Source organism: Equus caballus, chromosome 16, assembly GCF_041296265.1.
Source record: "Equus caballus isolate H_3958 breed thoroughbred chromosome 16, TB-T2T, whole genome shotgun sequence".
Taxonomy (NCBI): Eukaryota; Metazoa; Chordata; class Mammalia; order Perissodactyla; family Equidae; genus Equus; species Equus caballus.
Window position 1 is genome coordinate 62,284,825 of NC_091699.1, and position 20,945 is coordinate 62,305,769.

General features: G+C 42.1%; 1 protein-coding gene and 1 long non-coding RNA gene across 7 annotated transcripts in view; one reads left to right on the forward strand and one right to left on the reverse strand.

Moving 5' to 3' along the window:
- Window positions 1-621: 621 nt before the first annotated feature.
- LOC111768385 (uncharacterized) lies at window positions 622-14,814 on the reverse strand. The gene is made up of 3 exons (XR_011426989.1): window positions 14,699-14,814; window positions 13,658-13,741; window positions 622-688 (listed from the first exon to the last, which is right to left on the reverse strand). It is a non-coding gene; the product is annotated as an uncharacterized lncRNA (long non-coding RNA).
- Window positions 14,815-14,983: 169 nt separating this feature from the next.
- UBP1 (upstream binding protein 1) overlaps window positions 14,984-20,945 on the forward strand; it is a 53,178-nt gene continuing 47,216 nt past the window's right edge. For 4 of the 6 annotated variants that reach the window (XR_011426978.1, XR_011426980.1, XR_011426979.1 and 1 more), the window contains exon 1: window positions 15,430-15,825. Coding sequence is in view for 3 of the 6 variants with exons in the window: in XM_005600853.4 (XP_005600910.3) it covers window positions 15,713-15,825 (113 nt within the window). In the remaining 3 variants the exon portion in view is untranslated. Of the gene's footprint in view, window positions 15,234-15,429; window positions 15,826-20,945 lie in introns of those variants that run through there. The other 2 variants (XM_023620780.2, XM_070238052.1) reach the window with 2 other exon arrangements.

Genomic DNA, 20,945 nt, shown 5'->3' on the forward strand with positions numbered 1-20,945 from the left:
GTGTAATCACAGGGGCCCTTATAAGTGAAAGAGGGAGGCAGGAGGGTCAGAGTGAGAGAAGGAGAGGTGATGGCAGAAGCAGAGGTCAGAGTGTGGTAGGAACCGAGGAAGGCACACCGCCTCTCGAAGCTGGAGAAGGCAAGGAAACGAATTCTCCCCTAGAACCTCCCAAAGGAATACTGGCCTGCCAACACCTTGACTTCAGTCCAGAGAAATATATTGTGGACTTCTGACCTCCAGAGCTGTGAGATAATAAATTTGTGTTGTTTTAATTCACCCAGTAATTTGTTAGAATGCAATAGGAAACTAATACAGGGAGCTAGACCTGTGGTTTTACAGAAAGATTAACTGTTTTACCAAATATCTCCAAAATTGTAGTGGCTTTACATTTATTCCTCATGTACAGCACCATGTAATGCTCCACGGAGACATTCAGGGATCCAGCTCCCTTGGTCCAATTAGTGGTTCCACCACACCCTAGGCCTCACAGTCCTCCACTGAATACTTTGCATCTGACTTGATTATAAAAGAAGAAAGAGTATAGAAAATCACAAGGCGAGAACTTAAATGGCTGGGCCTGGAAGAGGCAAACAACACTCCCACTTGTGTCCCACTGGCTAGAACTTACATATAATTCCATGGCCACCTCCAGCAGTTGCAAGGGATACTGGGAACTGTACTTGTGTGCCTAAACAAAAAGAAATTGGTTTGATAAATAGCCAATCTGCTATAGTCCACCTTTCTGGATGCAAAATGTTTGTGTACATCCTTTATCCCGCACATAGAACGGAGTCACCCTTTTACAAGAGATACAACCCCCAATCCACTCAGTCAATACACCCCACTCAAAGTCCAGATCGCCAGTGATGTGAAACTCTCTCCATCAGATCTTATTTTAAAAGGAAACAGAATGTCACCCCCAAAAAAGAGAGTGCAAAGAATCTCACGAGAGTTTTGAAATGGCCAAGCCTAGAAGTAACTTATGTCACTCTTGTCCATATTCCTTTGGTCAGAACTCAGTCACATAGCCACACAAAACTACAAAGGAACCTGGAAAACATAGTTTAGTCCTGCTCAAGAAGAAGAAACCAGCCCTCCAAGTAGACGGATGGATAAGAGCAAAGGGTGATTCTTGTCTGTCTTTACCTATTGTTGGATAAAATTTCTATTGCTTTACCAAATCAGTTTATCTTGCTTGCAGAGTCCTAGCCCAATTTATTTTCGTGGTTAGCATTTTATGTAAGGCAACTTATTTTGAATGTTTCATTTGTCCGTGCTTCTCTTGAAAGAAAGCATACAGTACATATGAAAGGAAAGTACTTGTAGATGCAGAAAGACATACTCTAGAGAAATAGAATCATACAGAGTTGGTTAGCCTTTAGATCCTGTTTCTCCTCTTTCTTTTCAGATATCTCTATTCCACAGTTTTCATTCCAGTTTTGTCTTAAATACGAGAAAATAAATTTGGGAGAAGTTACGAGGTAGGGGAAGGGAAGGACTTGCTGCCCAGCTGCAGGGAGTGCGGTCAGCGCGCAGCCTCCAGCTGTCAGCCCCTTTCAGGTCAGCTCATGCCTACAGCCACGTGGAAAGTCTATACAACCAGGTGTAGCAAGAGGGAAACGCCTGAGCTTAGTTTATGACGGTTCACCGTAGTAGATAGTGCACATTACATTTTCACTCGGGAGTGGCTTTGAAAGGTAACGGTGAAAGAAGGTGCCCCCCAGGAGGAGAGCCTGAGGTGGTGGACATATTCACCACTGTGTGGGGAAAGAAGAGTGGCTTGAGATGAGGATGAATATATACATGCACACTCTTGGGCAGTGGTGAATGGCCTGCCTCTCTCATCAGGGTACCAGAAGCAAAAATATTGGAAGCTAGGTAGAGTTGTCAGGCATCTTGATAGTACACAAGCTATGTCCTGTATTTAATGATTTTTGTCCTATGTTCTGTACTGACTTGGTCAGAATAACCTAAATGTCCTGTGTTTAGCTTTTTCAACAAATTACAAAAATTTGGCAGTGAGAACTATTTTTTCAATCCAACTGAGTGTGCCGTATTTTTATTTGCTACATGTAGCAACTGTAAAGGTAGAGGACAAGGAGCTCTGTGGTAGAGACGTGTTGATAGACGTGTGGCAGTGAGTGTTAAGAGTGGAGATCTTTGTGTTAACGCTCACCAGAGAGTATCCATCCCTGAAGAAGTACTGAGAAGCCAAGTAGAGGGGCTAGCCCCATGGCCGAGTGGTTAGGTTTGCGTGCTCCACTGCAGGAAGCCCAATGTTTCGTCGGTTCGAATCCTGGGCGTGGACATGGCCCCACTCATCTAGCCACACTGAGGTGACGTCCCACATGCCACAACTAGAAGGACCCACAACTAAGAATATACAACTATGTACTGGCGGGGGGGGGGGGGGGGGCTTTAGGGAGAAAAAGGAAAAAAAATAAAGAAGCCAAGTAGACAAAATGTCTCAGCCAGTTGATGTCAGTCAGTCTCTGTCATTAGCCATTTTAGTGCTGATATGAAGGGCATATGAACAAAGGCCATGGTGGCAGAGATGGAGGCTACACATGGGCCATCTATATGGACTCCCACTTATCAAAGCTGAGCTGCTGTTGCTGACACTGAATATGGACATGCCAGCCACAGACACTGACACTGAGTCTCCAGTGTTGAATCATTCTTTCGGGAGACCAATCAGCCACTTGATGGCAAATCGACCACGTCGAGCCCTTCCAGCCTGGAATGGCCAGAAGTTTGTACTCAGAGAAGTGAGCACGTATTCTGGGGATGGTTTTGCCTTCCCCGCCGGCAGGGCCTTAGTCAGCAGCACTATCCATGGGTTTACAGAGTGTTTGATCCACCAGCACAGGATCCTAAACAACAGTGTATCAGATCAGAGAACTCACTTTATACCAAATTTGTATGAGAGAGGGCCTAAGACCATGGGTTAACTGGTCGTATGACACGCCACACCAGAAGAGAATATACAGTATAAAAACACAGGCCCACGGACAACATGAAATAGCTGCCACAAAAGTGATTTTCTTTGGAATTTATCTAACGTTTCTTTCCTGACATTGGACATTAGTTTCAAGAAATAGTATCAAATTGTACATATCTTATTAATAATTGCACTAATAATTGTGTTAATAATTATTGTTAATAATAAGCCTTTGTCTGATATCCACAGCCTATGAAAATGTAAAAATCAAAACAAAAGCAAAACAATCTCAATCAATCAAAAATCTCAATTAATTATCCTAGCACAAAAAAATCCATGAGAATAATCTTCATGTACCCACAACAGTCACATAGAGTGTCTTGGCCAGAGGAAGAACCGAGAAGGAAAAATATCCCACATTTAAGATAGGCAGCACTGCATCACTCAGTATTTCTGGAAAATGGCTCTAGGTCATTATGATCCATATTTAACTTGCCAACTTACTAAAAAGCTACAACTATGACTGAAAATACTGCAACAGCTTGCCAACTTAGTCTAAAATTCTTCTTTATTCTGAGAGAATCCCTCTTTAAGAATATTTGAGGGGCCGGCCTGGTGGCACAGCGGTTAAGTTCGCACGTTCAGCTTCTTGGCAGCCCGGGGTTCTCCAGTTCAGATCCCGGGTGCGGACGTGGCACTGCTTGGCGAGCCATGCTGTGGTAGGCGTCCTACATATAAAGTAGAGGAAGATGGGCACGGATGTTAGCTCAGGGCCAGGTTTCCTCAGCAAAAAAGAGAAGGACTGGCAGTAGTTAGCTCAGGGCTAATCTTCCTCAAAAAAAAAAAAATTAAAGAAAAAAGAATGTTTGAGAAGCCACTTGTTTTTTCTAATCAATTCCCCTGTTATGAAATGTAAGATAGGATTTTGACAAGCGTCATAATCTAACTCGTCTGAGATTTTTTTCTTTCATATCTGTGCACACTAGTGCCCAGCCACACAGTTCTGGGATGCTTAAGTACTGAGATTCTGTCCTGCAATCCTTCTAACATAAAAGTCTCTTTCCAAGAAGTGTACTCTCAGTCCAACGAGAAGTATGGAAAACAGCCCCACAATGTGACTCCATGTGAAACCCTGAGTTGAAAATAAATCTATCTTTGCTTGAAGGTCCAATTGTCCACGAGCTGAGTCTACCATGAATTACCTGAGAATGAGAATGAGAAGCTTACACATTGCTTTCCAGAATCACAATCCCTTGTGCAGACCTATTTTTAAAATGAAGTACAACAAGAAAAGAGTTGAGGAATATTTAATCTAATAATCCTGAAATTTTAACCTACTGTTTGTCAATACGTATCAACCCTGCTCTGACAAACATTTGTCTAAGAGCATCTGCTTGCTGTTCACCAGTTTCAACCAGCATGACTTCATCACTGTTGTAAAACAATACAGACCTGTTGACTGAGGAAGTGATCATAGTCCCTGCTGGCTAACGTGTCTCTAAGGAAAGTGAAGCAGAGTGTTGATGTATCTCTAAGGAAAGTTAACATGTACTGTTGTCCTTGCCAAATGAAAGCAAACTTCTTCTGGTATTCTGATTGTTAAGAAATAGAAAAAAGCCTATGTCAGATCTGTTAACTGCATGCACAACTATGGGATGTATTGATTTATGCCAGTAAAGAACCATCTAAAAGAGCAGCTGAATTTAACACAGTGATACTAATTTCAGACTTCTGGCCCCCAGAATTTAAGAAAATAGATTTGTGTTATTTTACGCCACCACGTTTTTGGTAATTTGTCACAACAGCTAAATGAAACTAATAATACCCATGTTGAGAGAAATGGAATTGAATTGTCCTTGAGTAGAAAGAACAATTTTCCAAGGTCATCTTACCTGCTTCAAAAGAGGAAACTTGAACTTCTTAAGGATCACGTTCATTGCAATCATCACCAATACTATCTTGAGAGCCTCAAATTTAAGATTTTTGTAATCTGGAGACTGGATGTAAATAGACAAAGAAGGAGGATCTACACCTTCAGCTCTTTCTTAAGGACCATTATTTATTCGCGCATCTAGGACTCTGAGCCTCATCTAGTGACGCCCATTCCTGAAAAATGTTTCACGTGTTACAAAGGCTGAGGCAGAGGAATACTATTGTGACTTTATAAGTTTATACATCCTTTTATGAGTAAGTGCTTTTCAATTCTCATTAGACAATATACACTACTCCCAAATTAACCTAATTCACACAGAAAAATTTACAGATATAAAGAACATCTCAAATCAAAACGTCAAAAACTCAGAATATAAATGGATGTAAAACAGGAAGATATGAAATGAGAGTTGACCAAACACAAGAGGGAAATTTAAGAAAAATTTCAAAGCAATCAGAAAAGAAGACTAAATTAAAATTTGCAAGGTAAAAGAGATGTGACTGAAAAATACAATGAGGGATATTGAGGAGATAAGTGAAAACAACCAAGAGAATGAACTGAAATAAGGACAGAGGCCAAAATGATCAAAGAAAAAGTGATAATGATAGAAGATAGGCAAAAATGATCCAAGCATTCATATGATTGGAGTTTTTTAAAAGGAAAACAAAACAAGGGAATAGAATAAATATTTAAAACTAAATATTCAAAAATATCTTCCAGAAAGAAAAGAAGATCTGAATCAACATATTTAAAAAGCCACCATGTTCCTGGAAAAATTATTCTGAAATGATCAATTCTTAGACATATTTCAGTAAAATGATTAGACTTTAAAGGTAATGGGGGGGGGGGCGGCTGGCCCCGTGGCCGAGTGGTTAAGTTCACATGCTCCGCTGCAGGCGGCCCAGTGTTTCATTGGTTCGAATCCTGGGCGCGGACATGGCACTGCTCATCAAACCATGCTGAGGCAGCGTCCCACATACCACAACTAGAAGGACCCACAACGAAGAATATACAACTATATACTGGGGGGCTTTGGGTAGAAAAAGGAAAAAAAAATAAAATCTTTAAAAAAAAAAAGGTAAGGGGGGAAAAGTCCTCTGGCCACAGAAGCGAACAGATCAATGACTTATAAATAAAAGAAAAGTAGGAGGGCATTAGACTTCTTGAGAACAATACATAAAACAAGACAACAGTAGAGGAAAAAAGAAATCAATGAAATTGAAAACAGGAAAACAATAGAGGAAAATGAAAAAAACCAAAGCTGGCTCTTCAAAAAAAGTCAAAACTTTAACCAAGCTAACCAAGAAAAAGAGAGAGAGAAGACAAAAATTACCAATATCGGGAAGTAAAAGTGGAGAGATCTGACAAACACAACCTCAGCCAGGTGATCAAGGTCAATATCAACACTGATAAATCATGTTGATACTGTGAACCCTTGATATATGTGGTGACACGGTGCTTCACCTCTATGGTTTTTCTCCTCCAAACCTGTAACATGAGTCTAATCATGAGAAGAGCATCAGACAAAGTCCAGTAAAGAGGCATCCTATAAAATGCTTGACCAGTATTCCTCAAAACTGTCAAGGTCATCAAAAACAAGGAAAGTCTGAGAACCTGTCACAGCCAAGCGGAGCCTAAGAGGACAGAAAAACTAAATGTATGGTGGCATCGTGGATGGAATACTGGGACAGAAAAAGGCATTAAGTAAAAATTAAGGAAAACTGATCACACCATGAACTTTGATTAATAATAATAATATATCAATACTGGTTCATTAATTGTTGCAAATGTACCATACTAATGTAAAATGTTAATAATAAGGGAAACTGAGTGTAGGTTATATGAGAACTCTCTGTACTATCTTCTCAACTTTTCTGTAAATCTAAAACTGTTCTAAAAAAAAAATAAGTCTATTGAAAAAAACAGATAGGGGTCGGCCCTGTGGCCTAGTGGCTGAGTTTGATGCACTCTGCTTCGGTGGCCCAGGTTCAGTTCCCGGGGGCAGACCTACATCACTCAGTGGCAGCCATGCTGTGGCTGCAAACCACACACAAAATAGAGGAAAATTGGCACAGATGTTAGCTCAGGGCGAACGTTCCTCAGCAGAAAACAAAACAAAACAAAACAAAACATAGGTGGGGGGAAAACTGCTCTTAATGAAAGCAGACTGAAATGAAAGGAGACTGAAGAAACTCAAAAAACAAATGGAATTGTGACCCTTGAGTGAATTCTGAATTTTTAAAAAGCCATAATAAACAATTTAGGGACAAACGGAGAGATTTAGAAATGAATTGAATATTAGATAATATTATTGAGTTTCTTTAATGAATTATTAAATGTCTTGGATGTAATAATGATATTACAATTATGATGGAGAATTTCTTTGCTCTTAGAATACATTTTGGAGTATGTAGGCATGAAGTATGAAATCTGCAATTTAATTTCACGTGGTTAACACATAAGTAAATGAAGAGAAAGAAACAAACAAATATAACAAAATCTTAATCTCAAATATAACATATGACTAAAGAATACATAGGTGATCATTTTTATGTTCTTTCAGCTTTTCTGTAGGTTTAAAAAAATGTTAAATACATAGTTGGAGAAAAAATAAGAAAGTTCACTAAGTTTTTTTTGGAGAAGCATAATTGTATACGAAATATGCCTAGGAGAAAAAAATCACCTGTTCTGTTTTCTTCAAGATAAAGGCATTTAGAAGCGTATAGATTACCAGTTCCACAGTTCCAGAGTAAAACTTTTTTCAGTACGTCATCACTGAGTAAAATATCCAAGAAACTGGCAAGTGGCTGGTGTGTCTCAATGAAACGGCTGTAAGCAGTAGACTGTCCACATTCACATATGGTCAAATAACATTTCATCCTTGGTTGGTTTTTATGACATGATCAAAAACACCATGAATAGTGACAACAAGGGCACTGGCAAGGAGGATGTCTGTCCTTGAGTTGCCTGTTTATCCAGGGCATAGGAGTCAGCTCATTCTCGTTGATGAGATGGGTCAAAGAGTAAAGCTCTTCAGAGATTACACATAATAGCAAACACTCACATGATGCTAACCGTGAACCAGCAGAGTTCTAAGCTCAGCCAATGTATTAAGTTATTTAATCCTCACAACAACTCCAGGAGAAAGATCTACCAGTACCTCCGTTTTACAGATGAGGAAACTGACAGAAAGAGAGGCTATATGACTAGTCCTGATCACCCATTAATAACTGGCAGAGCTGGAATTCGAATCCAGGTGATCCAGCTACAGTCAAACTACCATCTTATGTTCAAAAGAGCAGCTGGGCCTTATCTGTGGTTATGTAGCTGACATGATGTTCATGTTCTTTTTGACACAGTTCCAGTTCTCGAAATCTGGTTGCAGGGCATTCTCCCCATGCACATACAGAACCTGAAGGTAACATTCTCATTTTAAGGGCAAAAGGACTTTTATCAAACCCTACCAAATGGCATTGTTATCCACCAACCTCAGAATGAGCATATTTGTTAATTGTTCCAGGTACAAACTTTGCTAGTTTTACATCCAGTTGACTTGAAGCATTTCAGCCATCTTCCTATCTACCCGGTTGGGGTATGTTGTTTTACAAAAATGGCCACAATTTTCCAATCCTTCCCCCACCTCTCTTAACAAAGAGAGAACCTGAAAAATGCACATTTTATAATGGCGAAGCATTTTAAGAACCACCGGCCAAAAATATTTTTGTTCCTTGTCAATTTACATTCACAGAATTTTTGTGAGTTTGCATCTCCTCCCATCAAGAGGTGGTGGAGTCGTTTTCTCCAGCCCTTGGATCTAGGTTGGTCTTATGAATTGCTTTGGCCAAGAGATTTCAGCAGAAGTGATGGTGTTCCAGTTCCGGGCCGAGGTCTTACACTGCCATGTCGTCTCTTGGAACCCACTCACCCACCATGAGAGCAAGGCAGGGCTAGTCTGCTTGAGAATGGGAGACCATGTAGTGTAACTCAAGTCAGCCCAGTCAGCCCAGACGAACCCCAGATATGCGGGACAGGCAGCCAAGATCAGCAAAGCCATCCCACAGCTGCTTGCAGATGCCTGAGGAAGCTTAACTGAGCTCATAAGAACTGCTCAACTGAACCCAGCTAAATTTCTGACCCAGGGAAGCATGAGCTAAGTAAATGGTTGTTGTTTAAAGTCATTGAATTCTAAGATGGCTGATTACTGTCAAAAGCTAACTGTCACTCTGGCTCACTGGGTACTTGGCACTGCCTTTTCCAAAACCTTAGCATGTCCGAGAGGTATACCTGGGACCCCATTGTCTTGGTTTCTTCAGGCTGCTATAACAAAATACCGCACACTGAGGGGCTTATAAACAACAAAAATTTACTTCTCACAGTTCTAGAGGCTGGAAGTCCTAGATCAGGGTGCCAGTGTGGACAGGTGAAGCCGTCTTCTGGGTTACAGAGGACTCACTGTATCCTCACATGGCAGATGGGGGGCGAGGGAGCTCTGTGGGGTCTCTTTTTATAAGAGCATTAATCCCATTCATGAGGGCTCTGCCCTCATGATCTAGTCACCTCTCAAAGGCCCCACCTCCTAATCCCACCACCTTGGGGTTTAGGTTTCAACAAATGAATTTTGAGGGGACACAAACATGCAGACGACAGCACCTATGAACCTCTTAACAAAGATGTACATGTCTGAAAGGATGCATATTTTGAAACGATTAAGCAGCTCAAGAACCATCACCCAGAAAGTGTTGTTGCTACTTGTCAGCATTTGAAAGTCACGCTATTTAGAATTAACTCTTCTTGAGGAAAAATTAATTGCTGTGTAGAAGTCCAAGCAGGTAGCACTTTTTAATCCCTGTAGTCAAATGTGAATATTTCTTAAAGACTTAATTTTCTCCATCAAGAGCTCATTCTTCCCATTTACCAGCTGTCTCTTCCTGTTCATTAGCTGCTGCTGAGTACTGATTGGATAAAGGCTCTGTAAGGAGAGCAGTTGTCCCTTAGCCTGATCCCCAGGGTCACATCTAATTGGGAAAAAATGGTAGGTATGGGATTATTGACCACAGAGATAGCAGCCTTTCTGTTGAGAGCTGTGATCAGCTTCTTTCACAGTTTTGCAAAATAGCAAGAAAGTAATTTTCACCACTACTGGCAACAAAAAATTCTAGCAGTGAGGTTTCAGATCGTGCTGCAAGAACAGCCCCTCAGCTTAGTTGCTCTTTTCAATGAAAGTTTCTGTGTGGGTGAATCTCAGAGAGATGTACTCCAACTGGTATATTTCTTGGAGTTGAGGGTATAAGTGTCATTTTCATCCTACTTTGTTTAATCTATTTTAAGAACTCTTTATATATTAGGGAAATAAAACTTTTCTCTATGATCTATGTCCCAGATGGGTTTTTTCTTTTCTGTTTTCTTTTGATTTTGCTTACGGTGGTGTTTGCTATAAAGAAAGTAAAATTTTTATGTTGTCAAATGCATCAATCTCTTAAGATTTCTGGGTTTTGCGTCATAGTTAAAGAAGCCTTTTCCTCTCTGAGTTTCTAAAATTATTCTCGCATCTTTTCTTCTAGCGTTTAATGATTTTGCCTTTTATCCTTTCAAACCTTTTTTGAAAAAAACCTTCAAGCCACTTGGAATTTATTTTGGTACGGGTGTCCCCCACTATCCGAAAGTTTGCTTTATTCCCCTTCTCTTTCACAAAAGACCTACATTAATGCCTGCTGAGTGAAAGAAATCAGAAGAGGATTTTCACTTTTATGAAAAAAAGGCAAAAGGAGAAAATAGCAGTCAGCGTTTGCTTTGCAGGGAGGCGTTATAAGGGCTAAACAATGAAGCCTACTGTCATATTCCAAACCCTCCATGTCAGCCACAATAGACAACAGACCTCAATCTTTGACACCGAGGCGGGCAGATATAGAAGATGTAGACATTAGTGACCCGCCTCCCCTGATGGATTCAGACAACGATGAGATGAGAGTAGCCGCCCCTCTTCCTCTCTCTCCTACACTCAAGTCTCCTGTACCTCCCACCAACTCAGCCTCTGATGACTCAATCTAACACACCCTGGTCACCACCGCCACCTCTCAGCCATCGAGTGTGCTTGCTGTCTTCCGCATTCTGGTGAGTGAAACTACACTATACATACATTATTTCTACTTTATATAGGCTGTGTATTTACCATGTCATTCCTGCTTTTACTATGTGTCAGTGTCATTTTAGATTTTATGTGTTATTTGGTATGTTTTGGTAGGTTATTTTTTGGGTCTGGTAACATTCAAAATTTTTTCCATGTAAATTAATAGTAACTGCTTCTTTGCTTTATGCCATTTCAGCTGATAGAAGGTTTCATAGGAACACTCTACTTTTGGATAGTGACAGAAACCTGTATAAGCGTTTTCAGATGGTTAAAGGTGATTCCCAAACCATTTATTGAATAGTCCATTTTCCTCTACTGATTTGAGATGCTAGTTTTTATTGCATAATAAATTTCCACATGCATATAGATCTGTTCCTTGATTTTTCATTCCCTTCCCTTGCTCATCTATTATTTCACCAATGCACACTCTTTTAAATATTCAGATTTTATAATGTTTTAATATCTTTTAAATCTTTTTAATTTTTTCTTTACTATTTTTGCTCATTTACTTTTTCATATTAATTTTAGAATCAGTTTGTCCAATTAAAAAAATTCTGTTAGTATATTTGTTGGAGTCACATTAAAGTTTTTGGTTAGCTTACAGAGAACTATTATTATAATATTGGATGTAGTATTCTTTATGTTCAGTGTACTTCTCTGATCATTTTGAGAATTTAAGTTTTGTTCACATAGTTCTTTACACTTCTTATTAAGTTGGTTCTTAGGTATTTTACCTTTTTAAATCCTATTATAAATTGATCCTTTTCTCCTATTATATTTTCAAATCTGTTTGTTTATATAAAGCTATTGATTTATGAATATTCATGGTATATGCCACCATGTTATTAAATTTTTATTTGGTTCCCATGAGATTTCCAGGTATATGAGCCCATAATCTATAAACAGTGATAATTTTAACCTCTTCCATTTTTATTATCTCAAATTTCTTCTTCTAATCTAATTGTGCTGTTTAGTAACTTCAAAAACCTACTAAGTGATAATGGTGAATGTGACTGTGCTGATTAAAAATATGCCCATAGTATCTATCCAAAGAACTTGAAATCAGCAATTCAAAGAGACTCATGCACCCCTATGTTCACTGCAGCATTATTCACAATAGCCAAGACGTGGAAGCAACCTAAGTGCCCAGCAACTGATGATTCGATAAAGAAGATATCATGTATATATACACAATGGAATACTACTCAGCCATAAACAAGGATAAAATCACCCCATTCACATCAACCTTGAGGGTACTATGTTAAGTGAAATAAGCAAGAAAGACAATAAAAGACAATCTCTGTATGACTCCACTCATATGTGGAAGATAAGCACGCAGACAAAGAGAACAGATTAGTGGTTACCAGTGGAAAGGGTGCATGGCAGGTGGGCACAAAGGGTGAAGTGGTGCACCTATAATATGACTGACAAATAATAATGTACAATTGAAATTTCACAAGGTTATAAACTATCATAACCTCAATAGAAAATAAAATAGAAAAAAATATGCCCACAAGTTCTTTGACATTCATCCCTTCAAAAGATGGAGACCAAGTCTCTTCATGAAGGGATGCTGGACTGAGTAACTTGCTTCTATTGAACAGAAACAAAGTGGAAGAGATGGTGTGTGATTTTGGAGACCAGGTCATAAAAGGCACTGTGGCTGCATCTCTCTCTTGTTTTACTTACTCTGGGGTGTGTGTGTGTGTGTGTGTGTGTATGTGTGTGAGTGTGTGCTCAGGCAACCCTATGGTCCCAAATGTTGAGGTACAGAGGCTTCTGGCCAACAGTCACGCTAGTGAGCTTAGAAGTGGTTCCTCCTGCCCCAGTTAAGCCTTCAGATGACTGCAGCCCCAGCTGATATCCTGACCGTAACCTTTTGAGAAAGCTTGAGCCAGAACAATACAGCTAAGCTGCCCCCAGGATAGGTGTTGGTGCAGATTTTCTTTATTGGAATGGATTATAAACTGATTCACAAAAAACCCACCAAGTTTAAAAATGAATTGTTTTAGCTTGGACTGAAAGGGACAACGTCAGTACAACATGAAGAGAGGACTTCAGATCCCTGCACAACTATAGACAGGAAGCAGCTGAGAAAACCATTTAGCTGTAAACATGGGCTTCTTTTTATAGAAGTGAAAGGATAACTCAGAGAGTGGAACGGAGAAGAGCCCAGTGGATGGAGACAAGAGCCACTGAGTATTCCCAGGAAGTATGACAGAGTCCTTCTAATCAAGGAACTGGCAACCTTTACCCAACTGAATTTCAGAATTTCTATGGACTAGTGACTGCTATATACCTTCCATTTCCACCCTCTTTGAAGGGAAATGTCTGTAAAGACAGTTTTCGATACCTCTCCCATCATTACATGTAACATGTGGTAGTGGTTGGGGCAGATCACTTGTCTTTTTAATTCACAGATCTTCATATGGAGAGGAACAACTTGAGTTACACCCAAGGAACTGCATCCAGGGAGCCTCACCTGCTCCAGGGCCTCCCAAGATCCTGGACCTTAATGCTGTAATGGAATGAGAACTTTGCAGGGGTCTGGGGAAGCGGTGAGTGTATTTTGCATGTGGAAAGTATGTAAAACACTTGTGGCCAGAGGATGGATTTTGGAAGTTTTAAAACATGGCCCCCAAATTATTTAACTCACCTCTCATCAATCTGATTTTGTGGCTGTTTGACTAATAGGATTCAGTACAGAATGAAGATTCTGGGTCAGTTTCTGGTCCCAGGCCTTGAGTGTTAAAGAAAAAAATATTCAATGACACTTGTTAAAGATGGTAAGGCAGACTTTATTCAGGACCATTACAGTAGGTATAGGGCCCACTGCAATGGGATTTTGCAGTTGGGGAGAGAGATTGGGCGCAACTCCAAACCCAGCATGGTCAGTGGGAATTTAGAACCAGAGCACGGTGGTCAGAGGATGGAAAATTACTACGAAGAAACATCAAGGGTAAGGAAGGTTCTGGCTAAACCCACCTAACAGGATTCTTGTTGAAGGCAGGCCAGGGTGATCTGTTATCACCTGGGGGATGGTGGAGGCTAAAGAATCTTATCAGATATCGAGGTAGAGGGTTTCACAAGGAAGCACAGAGATGAGCCTAGGGAGAGAGTTCAGGAGCCTGACTAAAATTTGGCCAAGCAAGGAATCTTTGTCATAAAAAATTGGCAGCTTCCACTTCCTAGTTTGGGACACTTGCTTTCCGGACCCAGCTGCCACGCTGTTAGGAAGTCAAGCCCACACGGAAAGGCCATGTGTAGGCATTCCAGTAGTCCCAACTCAGGTCCCAGTGGACGGCGAGCATCAAGCAACAAACATGTTGGTGCAGCAGCCCTCACATGACTTTAGTCCCGGCCATATGACTGCATCCGTAGGAGAGACCCTTTGGGAGAGACACCTAGCTACGCCCAGTGAACGCCAGACCATGAGATACAACAATAACACGATCGCCTGCTGTTACTGCGACGGAACCCTTAATTTAAGTCAGCCTGGCCATACCGCTTACGGCTATCAGTAGTTGGGAAAAGACTTTCCAAAGCTCTTTCTCGGGAGCGTTGATTGGATTACACTAACATCAATCAAGATTTTCTGCCCAGGGGGCCTTTCAGGCCCCAGAAAGAAAGTGAGCCTATTGGCTAAGACTCCCAACCGCGCTCTCCATCTATAGTGCGGGCAAAACCCAGAGACTACCTGAAAAGACCACAGGGGAGCAAGGCAGCTCCGGAAGTGGCGTTTCGGGCTGCTTCCTCTAGTGCAGTCCAATGAGCTCTTTCTTTTGGTAGCAAACTCAGTTCTCGAGTCCGCCCAAGAGGAAGAACGTTTTGATTGGTTGTTTAGCCCGGGGCACAGAGATTCACGGGAGCCTCGACCAAACGCTTGCCGCTATTGTCCAGTTCGCCTGTCAATCAGCTGACCTCTCTGCATGGGCGGAACTGGCTGTCCTTTTGGCACCGCCTCTTCCTGGGTTGGAGCGTAGGGAGGCTGCAAGGCCGCAGGGGCTGGGAACCTGCCGCTTGGGCGGGGCCGGTATCACGGCCGGGACAGTTCCTCGGCCGCGAAGCGCCGGCAGTGTCCCGAAGCGCGTGGCCGGGCGGGGCTGGCCTGGGCGAGGGGCGAACGCGGGGGCGGGGCCGGGGCGGGGCCGGAGGAGGCGGAAGCCGCGCGCGAGCTGGAGCCGGAGCCGTATCGAAGCCAGCGTCCGGGCCGGCGGGACGGCGTCGGCGGGGTTGGCCGGGGCGGCGGGGCGCTAGAGCCTGGGCGGGCGGGCCGAGGGCCGGGGGTCGGGGGACGGGCGGGCTCGCTCCCGCGCGGGCATCGGAGCGGGCTGAGCTCCCGCCCCCGCGCAGTGCCGGGGAGGATGCGGCCCGGGGCCCCGGGGTGGGGCGGGCGGCGGCGGCTGCAGCGCTAGCGGCGCAGGGGGTGGGCGGCGGCGGTATGAGGCGCGGGGCCGGCGCCCGCGGGAGGGAGGCGCTGCCGGCGGCCCGGCCGCTCCCGCTGCAGCTGCTCGCCGGGCTCGTCCTGCCCTGCCCGTCGGGCCCCGGCCGCTCTCGTCACGGCCGCCGCCCGGGTCGCCGCTGGTGACCACTCGCCGCGCCGCCGGAGGCTTCACCCGCGCCCTCCCCCAGGACGCGCCCGCGGAGCTCCGGCCCCTTCGCCCCGCTCGCGGAGACCGCGCTGCGCGCCGGGCGGCGGCGAGGCCGGAAGATGGCCTGGGTGCTCAAGATGGACGAGGTGATCGAGTCCGGACTGGTGCACGACTTCGATGCCACCCTCTCGGGCATCGGGCAGGAGCTGGGCGCCGGCGCCTACAGCATGAGGTACCAGGCGCCCTGGGCCGGGCGGGCGGAAGCCTCAGTCTCCTTGGGAAAGGCCTGCTCGACCCTAGGCCTCTGCCCACCCCGGTAGCGGGCGTGGGAGGGCGGCCGCGCAAGCTGCGGCCGGGGACCACTCGTGAGGGCTTCATTTTTGCTGTAAAGCACGCCCCGCTATTAGGATGGCTTGGGCTGGTGGGGGAAGGAGCTTCCTTTCCTTGCAAGTGTTTTACAGGCCTTTTAGAGCTGGCACACACCGTCCGAAATGGCAGGGCTCACACTGGGAAAATACTCTCCAAGGTTTTAGTATCAGTTCCTACTCTGTTGTCCTACATTGTAGTCTTTCTTGTTTGCCAATTGTAATCACTTGATATTACAGTAGTAATTATATCATAAGGGAGAGTAGCCACGGGAGAAAAGCACATTGCCTTAGGTATATTTTTTTATTGTCGCAAAGTGAAATTTCTCATTTTGGGGACTTCCCTCGCAGGCTGTTTCCTGCCGAAGAAGGCTGAGAGATGCAGTGATTGCCCCACAAACCAGAGTTTGTTAAGTATCTGCTGTCTGGCCCAGCAGCCATTCATTTTGCTTAATTCTGAGAGGTTGACACAGCTCTGAGCTTAGTGTCTGCCCTTTCTCCTGAAGAATACTGTTTTTTAACTCCTGTCAGTTTGGCAGCTCTTTATTTTTATTTCTTAGCATCTTTGCTGAAATACAGTTTACATGGTAGAAGTTCACCCGATTAAAAGTGTAAAATTCGATGGTTTGGCAGCTTTTTGTTAATGCGAATTGAGGTTTTCCAAATATGTTCATTGAAGTAAGGCCTCCTGTCTTTGGAGTGCTGTCCAGTTTCCCCAGAGGTTTTTCATACATGTCACCCAAGCCCTGGGGAACCAAGGGAGCACACGTGTCCTGACGACGACGGAGGGCTGGCTCGGAGCCCGCCTGGAATGATAGGGGCTGCTCCCTGTAATTCGGCTTTTAAGTCTTCGAGGGAAACCCTGGGCCATAGCGAACTCTGGGGAAGGTGGAGATGTTTCTTAGGGTGTGGACATGCACGGAGGACAGACTTTGGTCCCCAGTCTCTCTGACTCGGAATCTGTTGGTCCCCCTGAACTTGGCGCTGTTCTCTGCAGTTGTGCAACTTGCGGGCTCTGAATGAGGTGGCTTATTTTCTAGAACAACTCTCTCAATTGTTGAGGAAATTGAGCTATGTAAAGTCATAGGGTCGCCCCAGATGGGACTACTAGAGGCAGTGATTACCTAGGGAAGACCCTGGGCCTCAGGTGCAGTGAAGGCCTAAGCGGGCGGGTAGAGCAAAGTCACCTCTCTTTTTTCACTTGCTTCTCGCTTACGGTAAGATGCAAGTTTGCTGCTGAGAACCCTGCTTATTGAGGGTTATTTTGAGCTTTTACTTTTTTCTAGAGTTTTGTTTTAGTGAGTCAGCCAGCTAATTAACTTTTGTTCACGGTTTATTCCGTGAAAAGGAAATAAAATCTTCTTATTAAACCTTTCCCTCACCTTGTTCTTAAAGTAATGCCTGACATCCTTGTAATTCTGTGCCTTTTTCACCACTTTCCATGGGGTAACTTTTTCCACTGAATGTTTTTGGGTCCTGGTTATATGTTGTGTGTCATTTAATCTAAATGTTCAGGTATCTTCGAAGGCAAATACCGTTTTTAAGGAGCTTATTTAGTTTTTTCGTATTTCATTGTGTCCTCAAAAACTGAAGAGCCAGTGAGAGTACTTGCTTCGTGCAAATTCAAGCCCCCTTATTGGGAATTCAGACTTAGGAAATTCCCAAATTGAATTGATAAGGGAAAGGCAGGAGAAGGCAGAGGCTGTCGAGGGCCTCCTGCGATTGAATCTGCCGTTGGTGCACCTGGGCCCGAAGCTCCACCGGCTGGACCTCAGCTGCCCAGCATCTTTCTTTCTTGGGCAGTCAGTCTCTTTCTCTGGCATCCCATGGGAAGTAAGGCTGTTGATGCTTGTCTTTCTCTTTCATTTGTTCTTTCTTAAGTTTAAGAAGTAAACTTGAGGTGCTAAATTTGAAATTATTAGAAAAATGACTTCTTGAGAAAAACTTACTTTGTAAGCGGCTTTCCAGTTTTCTTTCAAAGTGAAGTATGCTTACTGTATTTGCTTTTTGGATGGCTTAAAACAAGAGGTCTTTTTAAAGATTTCTTTTAGGAAATGGTTTCCTCAGCTTTGGGGAAAGATAGCTTGAAAGGAAGAGGTGGTTTCTCTCAATAGTCTGACTTAATGTATTTGCATTAAACAGTGTAGGCTGATAGTACTGGGATATGTGGAGGCTAATTTCTGATATTATCTTTACTACTGTTTTTTTGCTCTGGTTTTTATTTTGTGTGTGTGATCCCGTGTTACTGTTGTTCCCACATTTGTATGTGAGGTATGAGCTGCTGCAGTCTATTTGAAATGAAGCATGTCCTAAATGTTTTCTAAAATCTTAGTTAAAATATCAGGATTCTAGCAATGGCCAAAGAGACCTTAGAAAACTAACAGACCGGTCCTCTTCTTCTAAGTGAGTAAACCAAAGCTCATAATTGTTAAAGTGATTGGCCCAAGCGGCCTGCCATGGTACCGTTCCAAATGCAGGCCGAGTTTCCCCTCGCTGAATGAAGGCCGAAACCCATTGTAACTTGAAATCTGGGTCATTCATGTTTTGTGAAGTAAAGAACAGACAACCAAATGACTTTAAAAAGTAAAACTCATTAAAACTCGCCTAAGAGGGTCTTTTGGGCCACCTGGTAATTTTCTTTCCATCTTACCATTCATATGTTATAATCTGTAGCAAGTTGATTTTCAGGATTTAAGGAGTAATGCAACTTCTTTAAATTATGCATAAAACTTTGCTATTAAATTACTACCTCACCAAGGGCATTGATCTGAGTCCTGTTAAACTTCACTATGGTATAAATCTGTTTTGAAGCAAAAGGTTTACTTTACATTTTCTGAAGTGGGAGGTACATCCATAGTTTACATGTCATTTGCTAAATCAAAACTGCTTTGAGGTGAAGACAAATTTCCTATATTGATTGAAAGGTTAAAATGTCAGTTTACAGATCCTCTGGGGTAATGGGAAAATTCCAACTATGATCAGTGTTAAGTTAGTAAAAGATTACTAAGGATATAGATTATTATGTAGCTATTAATAGCTGATTATTTCCTTTTGGTCTCAGGCTAAAACAGAATGTCCTTGAGTAGGTGACATGTCTTGGAAGTATGGAAAAATTTTAGGATCAGTGAAATTTTTAAAATTTATTATGGTGGTGCCTGAGATTGCTTCCAGAATTGGCAATAATTTCTATAAAACTTCTCATTTTAAAGTTTATCTCTGGATTTAATCTTGGCTGAAGTGCAGGAAAGAATTTAATAAATGGCTGATTAAAAAACATCGATTTCAGATTATAGTGTCCACATTGGTTTTTAAATTTATTCCTTAAAGCAGGGATTGGCAAGCCTTTTCTCTAAAAGGCCAAATAGCAAACATTTAAGGCTGCAAGCCAGAGGGTCTCTGTCAGTTTTTTTTTTTTTACAACCCTTTAAAAAATGTAAAAACCATTCTTAGATCATGATTGTACAAAAACAGGCCGCTGGATTGGGCCCTGGGCTGTAGCTTGCTGATCCCTGCTCTGAAGGATCGAGTCTAATAATAACTTTGATCGCCTTGGAAAAAGATTTGCTGAGTGTTGAAATCTTAGAGGCAAGAAGTAATTTTTATGTAGACTAGGAACTCTCTCAGTTAATTTACGTTCTATTCATTGTCCACAGATTTTATTGTGTTCAGTTTTTAAAATGAGGGTGTCCCCCCTCCCCACTAAAGGTAAGACTCAGTACAGTTTATATCCTTTAGTCAGGGCTGTGTGAAGCTTAGTAGTTTATTGATAAGGTCTCATGAACTTGCTGTGTCTCATTGCAGTGACAGGACACAAACATTGGCTCTTGGTGGAAATACCATCTGATGTCTCATCTTTTTTCGCTTTAGGCTCTGTGACTGAATTTAAGAGAAGCTCCGTAGTGCTTGCTTGGCTTGCTCTGGGACACCTAATAGATGGATGTCCAGCTGTTCTGCTGTGAACCTTAGGAGTAGGCTTTTTTTCTTTTCTTTAACTTCCTGCGTTTTTTGGAGATTGTTAAATTGTCTTGATTTAACTATGACAAAATTAGTTTTTATTCATTTATATGTTGGTAGTTGAATTTTTAACTTTTAAAAAAACCTTCTCATTTTAAAATAATTTTAGGTTTACAGGTTACAAAGATAATATAGAGAGGTGGTATATTCCCTTTACCAGCTGCTTCTGCTTCCATAACCAGTGGACAGTTTTCAAAACTGCGTGGGTGCAGAATTGCTATCTAAAGTACAAAATTTTTTTGGATTTCACAGTTTTTCCTCTATTGTCCTTTTTCTAATCTAGGTTCCATCTAGGTTCTAATCTAGGTTCCATATTGCATTTAGTTTTTGGCTCGTTCAATGACAATTTTTTAGTCTTTCCTTCTCTTTTGTGACTTTGACACCTTTAATATGTAGTGATCAAAACTGTCGTTTTTAAACATATAAAGTTTTTTTGGAAGCAAAGATAGAATATACCTATGAATACTATTTAGCTTTTAAAGGATCTCTGTCATTTTAGCAGAATGATTTTGAGTAGACTAAGACTACTGTTTGTGTCGTTCATTTATGAATTACTTTGTCTCGATCTATCTGAATAGAATATGCTGTGTACTTTGTAGTCCCTTCATGATCAAGGAATTTAAAAATTTATTAACAATCACAAATCGTTATGTATTACCATAAATGTTTTCTATTAAAAAATTATTTTCCACAACAAAACACTCAGTGAGAAGAGTGGCATTATCTTCTCCTTGTTGCAATCTCTTTAATGTCTGTCTTAGAAAAACAGATGTATTGTCCTGTCTGCTATTGGAATACATTGTTTTGGTTGACATGTGAAGAAAATCCAGCCTCACGTAGGTATGTGGTTGGAAAAAGGAAGATTACTTTAATAACCCTTTCAGATAATTTTGGATGTTCTTCTTTGATACTATACCAGCACTTGACAAGTGGTAGTTTCTTAAAGTTGCAATGTGGAATCTGAAACTATATC